Below are 15,429 nucleotides of genomic sequence, written 5' to 3'. Positions count from 1 at the left end.
TTGTTACGCCATCTTCTTCTCGATAATTTCTTCAAAACTAAAGTATCAAAACTAAAAACAACAAATATAATTAATCAAACAGGATTTTCCCATTACCAAGGACAAAATAGGTTAACCACATGTTCATATTTTCCTACTGAAGGAAACGCTAGCACATCCACCTAAAGAGACAATTGTTCAATAATTACAAATCGCCATTTTAATAGAGTAATCTAAATGTGAAGTGATGACATTAGGAATTCATATTAATACAAAAGCAATATATATGTCAAGGACTTCTCTTTATATATATTGTAATAGCAAACAAACTTAATGAGGATGGATTTAAAAATCAAGAATAAAACACATCTACAAAATGATGAATGCATTGTATGGTATATGAGGTTTTCCATAATCCATTGAAAAAGTTATGTGGTGTAGGTGGATGGTGGAACTTCCATTCAAGGCAAGTTTTGGAACTTCCATTCAAGAGGCAGGCAGTAGGGCCAAAACACAAAAGGGTAAGTTGAAAAACAATGATCTAAGCAAAGGGAAAGACAAAATAACAAACAAAGATCTTATAAGCAACCGCAAAAAAAATTTATATGAAACTATTCAAAATAAACCGCTGATTAATTATTTGACAAGCACCAACACAAATATATTTATGCCTCCCACCAAATAAACTAATTTTTGCAATTATATCTTCCTTTCCCCTTTCGTATTTGGCGACACATCTCTCATATTATCAGCAGGTAAAACCATGAATACAACCGTAGTTAATAAATAAAATGAAGCTTTATTTATATATCCACAATATAACATGAATGGGGGTTACTTTATAGGAATCAAATAGTTCTTTTTTTTCCTATATGTATCACCTCATCACAAACGACCTCCTACCAATCATAAAACCATTCTAAAAGGGAAACGATCTAAATTTTCCATATTATTACATGTTTTGCAAAAAAAAAAAAAAAGCATTGAAAAAACAAATATGACTTCAAATCTTGTGTCGGTGGTCTCAATCATAACCAAGTCAATCGAGCAAAATTTTTAATTTTTTTTCGAAAATAACAGGACCGGACAACATTGAAACCCCAAAAATTTCACGACCCATAATCAGAGATGAAATACTTAGTTGGTTGAAACAGATATCAGATCACGAACCATAGAAGGAAATCATCAAGCACGAGCATAAATATAACACGAATATTTCAATATAGAATGCTCGAAACATACCTCCAAAGCTTTTACGAGTTGTAAATAACAAGACAATCACGATCTGAGACTGCTCGAATTCCATAAAGGAGTTTATATAGAAGTGACAACCGCTGTGTTTTGCAGGGCTTCTTGGTATTACACCACCTTCTTCTCGATTATTTCTTCAAAACTACAGTATCAAACTAAGAACAACAAATATAACTATTTAAACAGGATCTTCCCTTTACTAAGGACAAAATTGGTTAGCCACATGTTCATATTTCCTTACTGAAGGAAACACTAGCATATCCACCTAAAGAGACAATTGTTCAATAATTACAAATCGCCAATTTAATAGAGTAATTTAAGTGTAGAGTGATGACATTTGGAGTTCAATACAAAAGCAGTATATATATCAATGACTTATCTTTATATATATTGTAATAGAAAACAAACTTGTGGAAACAAATATGAATTTGAATCTTGCACCATCCGTTTCAAACTACACCAAGTCAACCAAGTGAAAGTTTCAATTTTTTCCCAAAACTACTAGGTTGAATGATGTAGAAGCCTTGAAAATTTGACGGCACAAAAATTGAGATTAAATACTTAGTAGGTCGAAACTAATATCATATAAAAATTCGTAGAAGGAAATCATCGAGCACGAGCATAAATGTAACACAAATATGCAATACAAAACGCTCGAGACGTACCTCAAGAGCTTTTGTGAGGCATTGTTGGAATGCTATATAGGGCATAATAGCTTAAGAGTTGTAAAAAACAACACAATCACGATCTGAGAATGGTCGAACTTCGTATAGGACTCTATATAGAAGTGGCAACCGTTGTGTTTTGCAGGGTATGCTTGGGCATTACACTACCTTCTTTTGGATTAATTCTATAAAATTGCATTAAAACATGGTTTCCCCATTACCAAGAACCAAATGTGTTAGCCACATGTTCATGTCTCTCTACGGAAGGAAACACTAGCATATCCATGTAAAGAGACAATTGTTCAATAATTACAAATCCACCAGTTTAATAGAATAATCTAAGTGCAGATTGACGACACTAGGAGGTTATATTAATACAAAAGAAGAATGTATGTCAATGACTTCTTTTTGTATATATTGTAATAGTAAACAAACACTTAGGGCTTGTTTTGGAACACAAAAAATCTCATCTCATCTCATAATTTCTCATAATTTTCTTCTCAAATATCACTCAAATACAAACACTTTTGAATTTTAAATCTTGAACTTTTTCATCTAATCACTATTTAATCATTACAACTTTCCTAAACTTCCAAACAAAACACAAAAAACTCATACATATTTTTTAATTCCAAAACAAGAATAATATTAAAAATTATATTCTAACCATTTTTTAACTTTATAATATTTTTAATCAATTTTTTCTCACCTCTTTACCAAAATCTAATAAAACATCTTAACTCAAATCATTTCACTACTATTCACAAGTTTCTCATCTCATCTCATTCCCCAAACATATTTTTAGTCTTATATAGTCTTACCTATTATTAACAAGGTTGTTAGTTTTAGGTCCTTATAGTTCAGTTTGTTTATGTATTTTATGGGTTATTATCATTGAAAAGGCAAACTTGCTCCATGGAGGTATTGGTTCCCTCAAAGTAACCAATTGTTTTGTTGATATACTTTAGTCATTGATGTGTTGTTAACAGCTACTCTCTGCTCCTAGATGCAGGCAGTAGTCGCAAACTCGCACTAGGGAAAGGAACTCTTTGAGAGAGGCAAAGTGGTTGGATAGGATTGCAAAGATCTGGGTGTAGGAGGATAAATAGTCTTTTAGACTTCGAGGTCATCGAAGGATTTTTGAACTCCATCTGTGTTGATAACTAGCTGGATCGCCATTGATTTAGAGATTTCTGGAAGGAAATAACTTAAAACTAGGAGTGTAAAGATAAACTGAAATACAGGTTGGACCAACCACACTGGTGGGTTTAGCCTGGTTCGTAACCGGTCCGGTTTTGTTCCGGTTCTTAAAAGCAAATACCGGTTCAATACCGATTTTCATATTTTGAAAATAGGTTTAAACCAAAGGAATGATATATATATATATATATATATTAATTTTTTATATTATATGTTAAATATTTTTTATCTATGTTTGTATAGGTTGAAATATAGATATTTTTTTTGGCTTAAAATATTAGCATGATGTGCATGTCTTATGTATTCATGCAATGCAGTGCACAACTGCACTATAAAATCGCTTGCCTCAAAATTTACAATGTGTGAAACAGGATGTTTTTCTTTTAAACTGCTTGGCTCTCAACTTATGCTATGCACAATTGCACTATTGCAGTGTTATGGTCATGCAAGCTATATCAACTTTGCTTTCAAATTATAAGAATTACTGGTGCTTTATTCAAATAGGATATATGCATGTTTCTTCAAGTGTCGTGATCTTTATAAGGTATTACCATGAAGGAAAATGATATTGCTACATTAGAAATGGGTGTTATGGACTATGGGCTTATAAACTAATAAAACATGAAAAAGTAATTAAATAAAAGATTTAGAAATCAATGGAAAAATCGAATCATGTTGTGGTTTCTATGATGAGTGAGTCTATAACCATTCTTGAATTCTTAAAACTGGTGTATACATATTCGATTTCGAAATATGTCCAAAATAAAACCAAACTGGACCTGTTACACCTCTGCTTAAAACTCTAGTTGGGAGAACATAAAGAGAAATTAGTGTTATAATTTGTCTGAAGTTATAATTTTCCTCTCATAATTTTTCACTTTTTAGGAAGACGACCCATTCAAAATGTTGTATTAATAACAATATCGACTTATAAAAAGCAGAGCTATTTTGTAAGAATTAGGGTAGTGGGTTGTGGCCATTGTCATCTATGAGTTGATGAGGTCCTTTAATCTAGCCTTACCTAGTTACTAGCTGGTGGTGGTTCTTGTGGTAAGTTGTCAATGTGATTCGTTAGTTGGCTTAGATCCTTGAGTTAGTTCTAATGTACTGCTTCATTTTCTTTTATCACCATATAAAACCCATGGGTGCAAAATCAAAATGTAAAGGTGAATGCGGGTCACATTTTTATCAAAAGATTCTACTTTTAAAATTCTTAACCTCATATTTTCAATAGAATCCAACATATACATTGTTGCACAATTCCCTCAAGTGGGACAGAGGTACAATCCCCTCTCTCTCATTAAGTTACAGATGGATCAACAAAGTGATGTCGGTCCTGGTCCTTAGGACATCTAATTACCACTACAACATGAATTTAAAATGTTTAGCAACACACAAGGCCTAGTTGCCCCCACAATATGATGCGCCAAATGTATCCGAAATTGACCATTTGCCATTCAATTATGAATTATTGCATCCACAATTCCAAACCCTACTTCCATTGGGTCTTAAATAGTATTTTTCCTTGAAGAAAATATGAATCCATTAGTTGGTACTCTCTATAATCCATATAATTTCAGAACTAGAAACTTTTCTTACATTATTCTTGTATTAGATGGCAATGAATTATACAACTTAAGTTTAAAAGAACTTGAAAGGTCATGTATTTTATGTAGATGTCGCAATATATGAAACGATCCATGAGTCCGAAATGAACATGACACGAAATAAGCGAGTATAGGTTTGATATAAATGGATTTTGGTTAAAATGGGTTGACCCGATAAGACAATACTATTAATAAACAGATCAATTGGGGGTCAACCCATATAACATGAATAAATTCTAAGGAAAATTTTGATAAATGCTTACCTTTATATGTCTTTCTTTATTGTTAGGATGTAATATTAATATATCAAATTTGTAAACCTTTTTTTGTTATTGCGTAGTTTGTTTTATGAAAAATATTAATTAATTTATATATTATTTGTTTGTGTATTAATAAGAAAATGTTTTATTATTAATCCAATTGTAATTGTGAATGATTTATACAGTTATCTTTGTATTATATATGAAATTATATTAATTGGGTTAAAAAAATAAATATAAGGGTTAACTCAAACCATTTATATGAAATGGGTTGAAACGGTTTAAATGAATCGTGTCTAGGTTAACCCAATAAAAGCTAACTGTTAAACGAGTTAAGCAAATCTTGTTATCTTACCCATTTTTTACATGGGTTGTATTAGTGTTTTAGGGTCAAGTTTAATTAAAGAAGTCGTGTTCGGATTGTCCCATATAATTCAATAGTCATAACTCACAATACAAACGCAACCCGCTAGGTGTGTAACCGGTCCAATTCGGTCCGATTTTAGAAATATTTTAGAACCGAACCGGTATACATTGGTTTTGAAAAATTGAAGAACCGATATCGGACCAATTTATTACCTAAATCTAAACTTTCAGTTTTATCGGCTCAAATCCGGTTTTTTAAGTTTATCGGCTGATGTGAATTCCTTACATTGCTCATTTCTTTGTTTCATTCAATTTTGACTCTCTGTTCCGAAATAACTAAACATGGAGTAGTAGACAGCAGAAAAATGATTAAGATTCTAAGTTCCCAACTCTTTTAAAAGTGATATGCTTTTCTTGGAGAGCTTTTCTCGAAGAAGACAGACCATTTGCATCCATATATACTATATATAATATAATATAAAAAATTATATATAATCTAAAATGTAATATTTTATATTAAAATAAAAATTTTAAAAGTTAATATATTTATATACCGATCTGGTTCAATTCGAACTGATGTTCTAAAAATAAAAACCGAAACCGAATTGGCTTTCAATCGATTTTACTAAAAATGAATCCATATTGGATCGGACTGGTTCAGAATCGGACCGAACTCACTGGTTCACCGGTTTCTGATTTTTTTCTACATCCCTATAACCTGCGAATACAAATTGACACTCCAAATTTTATGTCCCTTTTAATAAATATTTTTCGTCATTTTATCTTATTACATTTAATATGACGCTAGTGACGTTGGATGCAAGGGCGGAACTATGTTGTAAGTTGGGGGCGCCCCCCCCCCCCCAAAAAAAAAATTTTAAAAATTAGTCTTATATATTATATAATTATAATTTTAAGTGTAAATATTCTTAAAATATTTAAGATTGCCTCCCAACACTCAAACACATAGTATATCACTCAAATATTTATAAGTCCATTAATATAATCGTCTTGATTTGACATCTCTATCTCTATTTATTTACATTTGGTGTGTATTGTACGGTTTGTTTAGTTTCATATCAATAATATCATATAAGCTTTTCTTGTCTTTCTGAGCTTAAATATATAGTTACACGATTTTTTTTATTTTTATTTTTCATTTGGGTCATTCTCAACTTCATTAAATTTATTGCGTATCACCTGTATATAATCTTCCTTTACAACCTTTGAGATATTTTTATCCACATATTAATCAGTTAACTAGCTAGAAGTTTCAAGAGAGTTTATCTAATAGTTAAAACAAATCTGGAAGATTCTTACATATGAGAGGTACCAAATTTATCTAGCTAGATGATTGATGAGATGTTTCTAGAGAGATAGAGAGTATGTGAAGAATTTATTTTCTTTTGTGAAGAATTTATTAGTTATTCACATGCTTTTTTTCTGTTCATTTATTAATGGTAATACAATTATACAATAAAAAATCTAATGACTTTTATATTATTAGATATTTTTTCAAGTTTATTCTTAATCTATAATTTTTTCTTAAAGTTTAGAAAAATATGAGTAAATCGGGAAAAATTGTATAATTTTTATGACGTATGATTATTTTTTTATATAGTCACGTGCAAAAAGAACGTATTACTTATGCTGACACATACCACACACTTTACCGATCGCCTTCCCAGACACCAAATCCTAAATCTACCCCTGGTTGGATGCACCTCCTCAACAGCTGTAATGCGCTTTGATACTATTTACATTTGATGAATAAATAATAGGTCTATATATAAATTTTATAAAAATAAATTAAAAAATTCTGTGTTGGCCCCAAAGTACTCACTTTTATTGCTAGTGCAAAAGTATGTGTTTTTTGAGCTTTGCTACACAACCTCCACCACACTCCACACTCCATACTTTTTTAAATTTTTTAAATTTTTAATATTTTTTTTGAGTTTATTCTTTTTAAATTATTTCAAATTTTTTTATTCATTATTCATATAATAAATATTTAATGAAAGAAAAAAATAATAAAAATTAAAAATAATATAGAGTGTGGAGGTTGTATGAATAGTAGGAGGTTGAGTAGATTTTTTAGTATTTTTTTCTCTATTTAAAAAAAAACAATTACACTAAACATCAAAGCGAGCAATCACTTTTAAGACAAAATAATTGTTTATAAATAAATTTACAAATTGATTTGATTTAATATATATATATAAATAAAAAATAAAAAAAAATAAAAAAAAATAAAAGAAAAAAGAAAAAAGAAAGATAGATAGATAGATTTGCTTTACCTAGTTTTAGCAATCCATTTACCGGACAAAAGAAACGTAAAATTGTTTTCATAGTTCTTATCTAGTTCTTGGATTCGCTCTTTTCTTTGTCAGTATTGTGCTTGCTCATGTGAGTCGGATGCACGTAGCAGCAGCACCATCATACTCACAGCTCACCGCCATAAATATTAGTTTGCTCTCGTTCTATTTTTATCATATTATATAAAATATAACATATTTATTATTATTAGATAATAAAAAAATTATTAATATTAAAAAAAATTATTAATAAATTTTTTATTATTTAATAATAATAAATATGTAATATCTTAGATAATAAAATAATAATATGGTATATAAAATTTTCTTATATTCAAAAAAAAAAAAAAAAACTCAACTTTATTAGTTTAGAAGACGTTTGAATTCGAAGATAACTTGAGATGAATTGAGATGAATTATAAACAGTAATGCGATGAGTTGTGAATAATAATCAAATTTGTGAATTAAAGTTATTGAATAATAATAAATAATAATAAGATGAATTAAGATGAACTACAAATCTAAACGTCTCATTAGTCAATAATCTGGACTAAGAAAACCATCGGCCTTACATTGTCCTCTCCAAAAGTTTTAAAGCGTTAGTTCATCCCCCATGACCCACCCCAAGTTTGTAGATCAACACGTGCGTGTACTCGAAACCGAAAATTTAGCAATTTGTCGAACAGAAAGACGACTTGAGGAAAGCATCCAGTGCTGGTTTTGTCTTGCTTTTCCAATTCTAATCTCGCTTCAATATCCTCTGCCCCAAGAAAGCCATGCAACCATCTACAAAGAAAAATTCTATTCTTAAGTCTCATACATTACACATCATCTTTTTTATAATTTTTTTAATTTAATTCTCTTATTAAATATGTGGTATATGAATTATAAGTAGAATAATTTAATTATTTTAAGAATAATAAAATTTTAAAAAATTTTAAAAAATAAAAAAATTTTAATGTATAGTGTATAAGCTTATAAATAGCAACGCTCTCTACAGAAACCCCAGTGGCTGCAAGTCAAAAGAAAAAATCAGCTACAAACCAGACCATATACTTGGATGCTTTTTACATTTGCAAAAAGAGAAAGACTACTATACCGTCCCAAAATGACTTCCATTTGATTGTTTGGTGAATTTTTTTTTATTTAATAATAAAGAAAATGATTTTAAGTGTATTGATATATTTTTTATTTTTTAAAAATATTTAAATACATTAAAAAATATATATAAAAAAAAAAACTTTTATATTTATCGATAATATTAAATGATAGAGTAATGCCGCTCTTATAAAAATGGGTGATGCTACAGCCCCGCTGGGGGTGTAGTGTTATTTTATATTTGTTTTGTTTAAGTAATTTTTTATATAGATCTTTTATTATTTTAAAATGTTTTAAAAAAATAAAATAAATTTAAAACATCATTCAGAAAATATTTTCTTAATCAGAAAGTAAAAAAATATATATTAAAAAATACTTTCTTAATCATGAAGTAAAATAAAAAATTATAAAAAATATTTTTAAAAAAATAAAATAAATTTAGAACATCATTAAAAATACTTCCTTAATTAGAAAGTAAAAAAAAATTCATTAAAATATACTTTCTTAATCACGAAGTAAAATAAAAAAATATTTGTTTATGATTTTTTATTTTACTTCGTGATTAAGAAAATATTTTTTAATAATATTTTAAATTTTTTTATTTTTTAAAAATATTTAAAATTATTAAAAAAATCTATATAAAAAATAATTTAAAAAAAAATATATAAAAAATACACTAATCTCCAGCGAGAGTTTCAAGCGGAAGCTCCAGCGAGAGATATAGCATTTTCCTATAAAAATACGTAAGTGTTACCTTTCTGTCAGAGCCAGTGAAGAAAAAAGTTTGCCAGTTGGCAGCATCAGTTACGTGTAAGAAATCTACATGGCACTTGATTGTCTATGGCGAATAGACTTAGACAATCCAATCCGTCCATCTCAACTGTGATGAACCCAGTGCTCGTCTTATTAGGCCATGGTTTTGGACAGGCCGCGTACGTGTGGGTGGCGTCATTCTGCACAAACATACACACACAACTCCTCGTTAAAGCATAGGAAAGCGAAACCTTTTTTCAGAAAGGAGAATCAATCCGAAAGCTCTAATTTATGCCAAAAGCTTAATTTACTTGGCCGCCTCTCTTTCGCTTTTTCACCTATATATAATGTCCTAGAACACAGATTCTTTCCTTTGCACCCCTCAAAATCAAAGACAACTAATTGGCAACGATCGGAAGAAAGATGTGTTACCCAGGCGTGCCTAACTTGGTTATCCTTAGCAAATGGATAACAGCCTTACAGGCGCCTATGGATGAGGCTGAGACGGTGGTGATCAGAAGGCATGCATCGACAGCTGCGGCTGCAGGAGGTGGTGGTGGTGGTGGTGGTGGTGGCGGCTCGGTGAAGCAGTGCGTGTGTTCGCCAACGCGGCATCCTGGTTCGTTTCGGTGTAGGCAACACAGCCGTGGGTATGTTTGGGGTGGTCGTCTAGTACTTCTGGGAGATGGGTCTCGTAATTAATTAGCATAACTGACTGTAAGAGATAAGGGAAAAGCATCGTCTTCATGGGGTTGTGTTTTGTGTAATCTCTTGCGAAACAACTTGGATCATGGAGGAAATTAAAAGAAGCTTCCAACTCTTTCCTTCCTTCATACGGTTTTCATTTTTTGTTGTTCGTTTCTTTAAATCACCCTTTTCCTTCTGTATTGTGCTTTTCTTTATTTTTCCTACCAAAAGTTTTGCATTGCTTTCATTTGTGAACGACCTTTTGCGTAACACGGATGGCAATCTTTGTCGACGCAAATAGTAAATAATTCCGGCAATATATATTAGCGGCCATAAAAGAAGGTCGCAAATAATATTTTGTTGCAACAATATTTTATATTTGTGTCACAAAAATAATGTCGCAAATGTATTTTTCTCCATCATCAACTTTTACTTTTGTGTCGAATTTTTCCCATAATGGCGGCGATATATTTTGCTGCAAATATAAGTTTTTTTGCGACATACACAAATTTTAACGCGATAAATCTTTTAAGACACGTTAATAATAGCGTTCATATTGCGTCGATTGAATTTGAACGAAAATAATTATTGGCGTCATTTTTTGGGACTTTCACATCGATTTAATACGACGCAAAAGGCTGTTTTTGTTGTGCAATTATATATGGTGAATCAACCCGTGTTGTATGCATACCTTGCGTGGCAATCAATAAGAACCAATCTCAATCAAAAGCTTAAAATAATGAAATGATCAAAGAAGGACATTAAGGATTTGAAAATGAAAGATTTAGTTGGATATCTTAGATAACTTGTGAATAGTTTGTTAATAGTAATAAAATAATATGAGAATATCTTGAAACAGTTGTATTCTCAAACAAACTCATCTACTGAATTGAATGCAATATTCTGATTGATGAAATTTGAAAGAGTAATACTATCTAGAGTGGGCAAATTCTGTGGACTCACTTTTTTTTAAAAAAAAAAAAAAATCCATCATTAAAAAGTAGATTTTTTTAATATAAATTTTAAATTTGTCTACTTTTATCAAAGAGTGTACAGACTTGCATATTCTAAGAGTGTACAAATCATTTTCCAATATCAAATTACTTAAAAGAAAAAGAATATTTTGCAATTTAAAATAATTTGAAGGAAATCTAATTATATATAACCTCGATTAGTATTTAGTACATAACATTAGAGGGAGAAGAGCCTTTGTGGGTGTTTGTACATAACATTTGAGTGAAAAGAGTCCAAAAGGCTCACGAGTTCCACGCTTACAAATACAAAGTTAAGAACCAGTACTTATTTCTGTTCTGTTTTTTAGTAGATTTCATATTTCTGCCGCAATTATCATCGTGACTTGGGAGAAAAGAGATCTTGAGAAACCAAAAAATCAACATGGATGTAACATCTCATAAAAAGATCTTAATTTTGCCAAGCACCATATGAGAAACCCGAATGGGATATGATGTCAAGCATAACTAAAAGATTGCATGCAATAAACACATCGTATTCAAAGAATTCTTTGAGTACCAATATATTTCTTGGATCAACTCTTGTTTCTTGACTTGAATTCAATTCAAATATTAATAAATACAGTACCGTCAGAGTGGGATAAAATTCATGTAACATATCACATTTTCTAATTTTCATCACATAAACTCTTTTATTGGACACAACATGACAAGTCTAGCATAGGCATGAAACATCTCACGAATGCCTATAGTTTTGTGATGGTGCAGCTAGCCCCAGTAAGCATTTTGTGAGATACCGCCCAAATGGTACTGAATAATCAGGTATGTCCAACAAAAGAAAGAGAAGAAACATAATTCCAAAGGTGAAAGGTTGTTCAACATAGTGCGAGAATTTTTAATAAGAGATCGCTGTGCAAAATTAGATGTCAGAATCAACACCTAAAGCAATACCAATACAAACCACTCCAACAATCCCTTGTAGACTTTTACACCATAAATGCATTATGAATAAACAGGTCTACTCCAAATATTTATACACTGCTTTGGTCCCAATGCCCTTCAATATTTCACCTCCATCACCCAACCCTATGTTCAGCTCCCAACTCATAACGGAGAATTTCTGCCATATTGATATCTACCCCCATCACTGTCCAAAAAACAAAATAAAAATCTAGTTCATGGATCAGCAAATAAAACCTTAATGCTTCAGAGCACTTATTTCATTGTTGATTTGCAAGAAAACCAGGAAGTATGTAACAGAACTAAAAACTTTTTATTAGCAACAGGTGTCTGGAACAAAGTCCCAACTAATCCTAGTGGATAATAAAACTAAAATAAAACAAAACAAGATAAAATCATCCAAATCAATTCAAGGAACGGCATTGCACTATTACGAGTTGGACTACCCATCATAGTCCATCTTGTCGCTTGCTTAATCTCCACTTAGTGCACAGGGCAAAACCAGATTATATTCAAAACCAGATTAAGTCCACTTCCTTGCTACATAGGAACTGGACTTATCCTCTTAGCATAAATTAATAAACCAAGAACTGAGTTTTCGGATAGAATTAGCATGTGTTTAAGGAACCAGCAGACCGGCTCTGACTCATAGGATGCGGCTAACCAAGCACCAAAATTTTCAATCCCAAACCAACAACCAGGTTTGATATGATAGAATACTTTCCTTATATGTGCAACTGTAATAGCGATTAACTAGTGCAAAGCACGGAAAAGCTCACCTCATGGTAGCAATCTTGGCGGATGATTGTCTGGTTGTTTGAATTTACATACACCTCGCAAGATACCCTTGCCTAATGGACATGTTAGAAACACAGTTAAAAAATATATTGAAAAAAGATCAACCGTGTAACATGCAAAACTAGACAAGGAACAGAATTTTGTGGAGTCACCATAAGGAAACTAAAAATTTTCTTGTATGGCACTTGTTTTGCCAATGGGAAGCACTGCTTTTTTTGCAACCACATACTTGTATGGTGAATTTCAAGTGATCGGATACATATATTTCCAAAGAACCAGAACAAATGCAAGATCTCTAAATTTTCTACTTCCGGTTGTCTTTTCATTTATTTGAACTTGTGCTCAGTTCATGTTACATGTACAGGATAATGATGCTATATGAGAAATGAGAAGATAATAGAGTGGAGCTAGAAACTTATTCAATGCACATACCCATGTGTGAGCATGCTTTACCAATCCAAATTTCAGTATGAGCAGATATAGTTGCAATCTTAGCTACTGAAAACCACATCCCTCATTAAAACAAAGGTACTCAATAATAAATTCAACCGATTTGAGTTTGACGTAAGGCCCCACTACTCCCCTACCATACATACACTTCAAATTGAACCACACCTTCGCCCTTCCTCTCAACACCATTCAAATCCAGCCAACTTCAAATCCTCTCAGGTGGACCAGAGTCAACAAGTATGTAATAGCAACAAGACTCCCCCACCCACCCAAAAAATATGCAGTCTTCATCAGATGACAGTGATCAATTTCAACTCCCCTCACTTTCTCCAAACCCCAAATCTCAATCTTTCTTCTTCTTCTTCTTCTTTTTTATTATTATTTTTTTATGTTGGGAACCTCTCCAAGGCAGGGCCCTTGGACCCACCCCTGCAGAGTAAACCCCGGTCCCGTGCACCGCACCCCCAAATCTCAATCTTTCTTTTATAGCTTCAACAAACCATCTTTCTATCATTTGCACACCAAACCAACCCCTCGAAAAAACCAAAAAAACCTTCTTTATCTGCTGGTCCAGCAACTTGCTTCAATCAAGATCAGCACATTCCGTCTCTACTCGATCAGCACATTCCGTCTCTACTAACTCCAGAAAAACGCTACAGCCTCTCCTCCACTCCAAATACTAGATTCCTAACTTTTCCTAACCGGAGCCCATCACATGACCATAAGCAAAGTAGCTGAGTATTTTCCAGATCTTCCAACGTCAAAACCATATCCGAGAAATTACATTCCATGCAATCGAAACCAAATTTAATACAATAATCACAATCAAATGTCAATAAATAAATAAAAGCCATAAGTTTTTATTCCTTTCTAACGGAATAGTTTCCATTATTATATACAGCGCTTTCAAATATAATATTATTGAATCACAAGTAAGGTTTACCTTGAGAGGAATTTGGAAGAAGAAGAGGCCTAATACTCCACTCACTTCCGTATCGGTATCAAAAGGAATTACACCCCTGGCCAAATCTTCGATAAAGTAAAACGCGTCGTGAATGACCTCGTACCCATTGAGATCGAGCGTGGCGTTCACGTAAGACGAAGCTCTGGCCCTGACGCGCCCACCCTGGGAGCTAACAAACCCTAGCTCCCTCCCTCGGTAGCCGACCGAGACAACCAGGGAATTGTAGTCCAGGGAGAAGAAGTCCCGGTTGTAGACCTTGATGGTGAGAGAGAACGATAGGTCGAGGTAGAGTCCATGGGATGATTTGACTTGGACATGGTTGAGCCGGACTCGGGCGAGTTTGATGGTCGGGTCGGAGGGGTAGAGGAGAAATATGGCTAGGGAGAGGAGGAAGAGAACGGTGGCGACGGCGAGGTAGCGGTGAATACGACGGCGACTCGGAGCTGGGCGGTACAGAGGGAGGACGACGACGTGCTGGGGGGTGGGGGATGAAGGGAGAGGGGCGTAACAGACGACATAGTCGTTCTTTGAAGTCATGCTCGTTTGGGCATGGCCTAATTGGATAGACGGGGTAAAATATAGCCCATCTTATACCATTCAAATCCGATTCCCTAAATTTTTCTTTAAATTTTAACTAAAAAGGACACTCCCTATAATTTTATCCTAAATTTTACGCATTTTTAAAAAACCTTCTACATCTCATTCTCTATCCTTTCTCTATTCTATTAAAATAATATTCTTCTATTATTTCTTTATTACTTTTTTTTCTCACTTCCATTTTTAAACTTAACTACTTAATATTTTTTCTTATGTTTTGAACTATTATTATAGTGAATATTTTAAACAAAAATTTAAATTATTTTTTTAAGGGTTTAATAATATTTTTAAAATTATTATTTTTATATTTTAGTAATTATTTAAATTATTTTTAAAAATATTATTTAAAAGTATAATAAATATGAGTATAAGAGAAATGTAGTTGATTGAAAAAAGAATTTATTTTATTTATTTGAATAAAATATTAATAAAAAATGATTTAAGGGATGAATAGTAGTTCCCTATATTTAGAAAACCACTGTTTATTTCCTAAATCAAAATCTTAAAA

The 15,429-nt window shown here is 32.0% G+C and overlaps 1 protein-coding gene across 1 annotated transcript; it reads right to left on the bottom strand.

Moving 5' to 3' along the window:
- Positions 1–11,824: 11,824 nt before the first annotated feature.
- On the bottom strand, positions 11,825–14,956 carry LOC109004657. Its single transcript, XM_018983289.2, has 3 exons — positions 14,304–14,956; positions 12,892–12,963; positions 11,825–12,299 (listed from the first exon to the last, which is right to left on the bottom strand). The coding sequence occupies exons 1-3, from the start codon at positions 14,859–14,861 to the stop codon at positions 12,297–12,299; spliced, it is 633 nt and encodes a 210-aa protein (XP_018838834.1). The 5' UTR covers positions 14,862–14,956; the 3' UTR covers positions 11,825–12,296.
- Between the last annotated feature and the right edge of the window lie 473 nt (positions 14,957–15,429).

The sequence above is a fragment of the Juglans regia genome, chromosome 10 (assembly GCF_001411555.2).
Source record: "Juglans regia cultivar Chandler chromosome 10, Walnut 2.0, whole genome shotgun sequence".
NCBI classification, from domain to species: Eukaryota; Viridiplantae; Streptophyta; class Magnoliopsida; order Fagales; family Juglandaceae; genus Juglans; species Juglans regia.
This window is presented reverse-complemented; position numbering and strand designations above follow the sequence as displayed.

Excerpts from the sequence above, each read along its gene's own strand:
- LOC109004657 (XM_018983289.2), bottom strand. The coding sequence starts at position 14,861 with ATGACTTCAAAGAACGACTATGTCGTCTGTTACGCCCCTCTCCCTTCA. Across the intron at positions 12,964-14,303 it reads TCTTCCAAATTCCTCTCAAG|GCAAGGGTATCTTGCGAGGT; the intron begins GTAAACCTTACT and ends CATGTCCATTAG.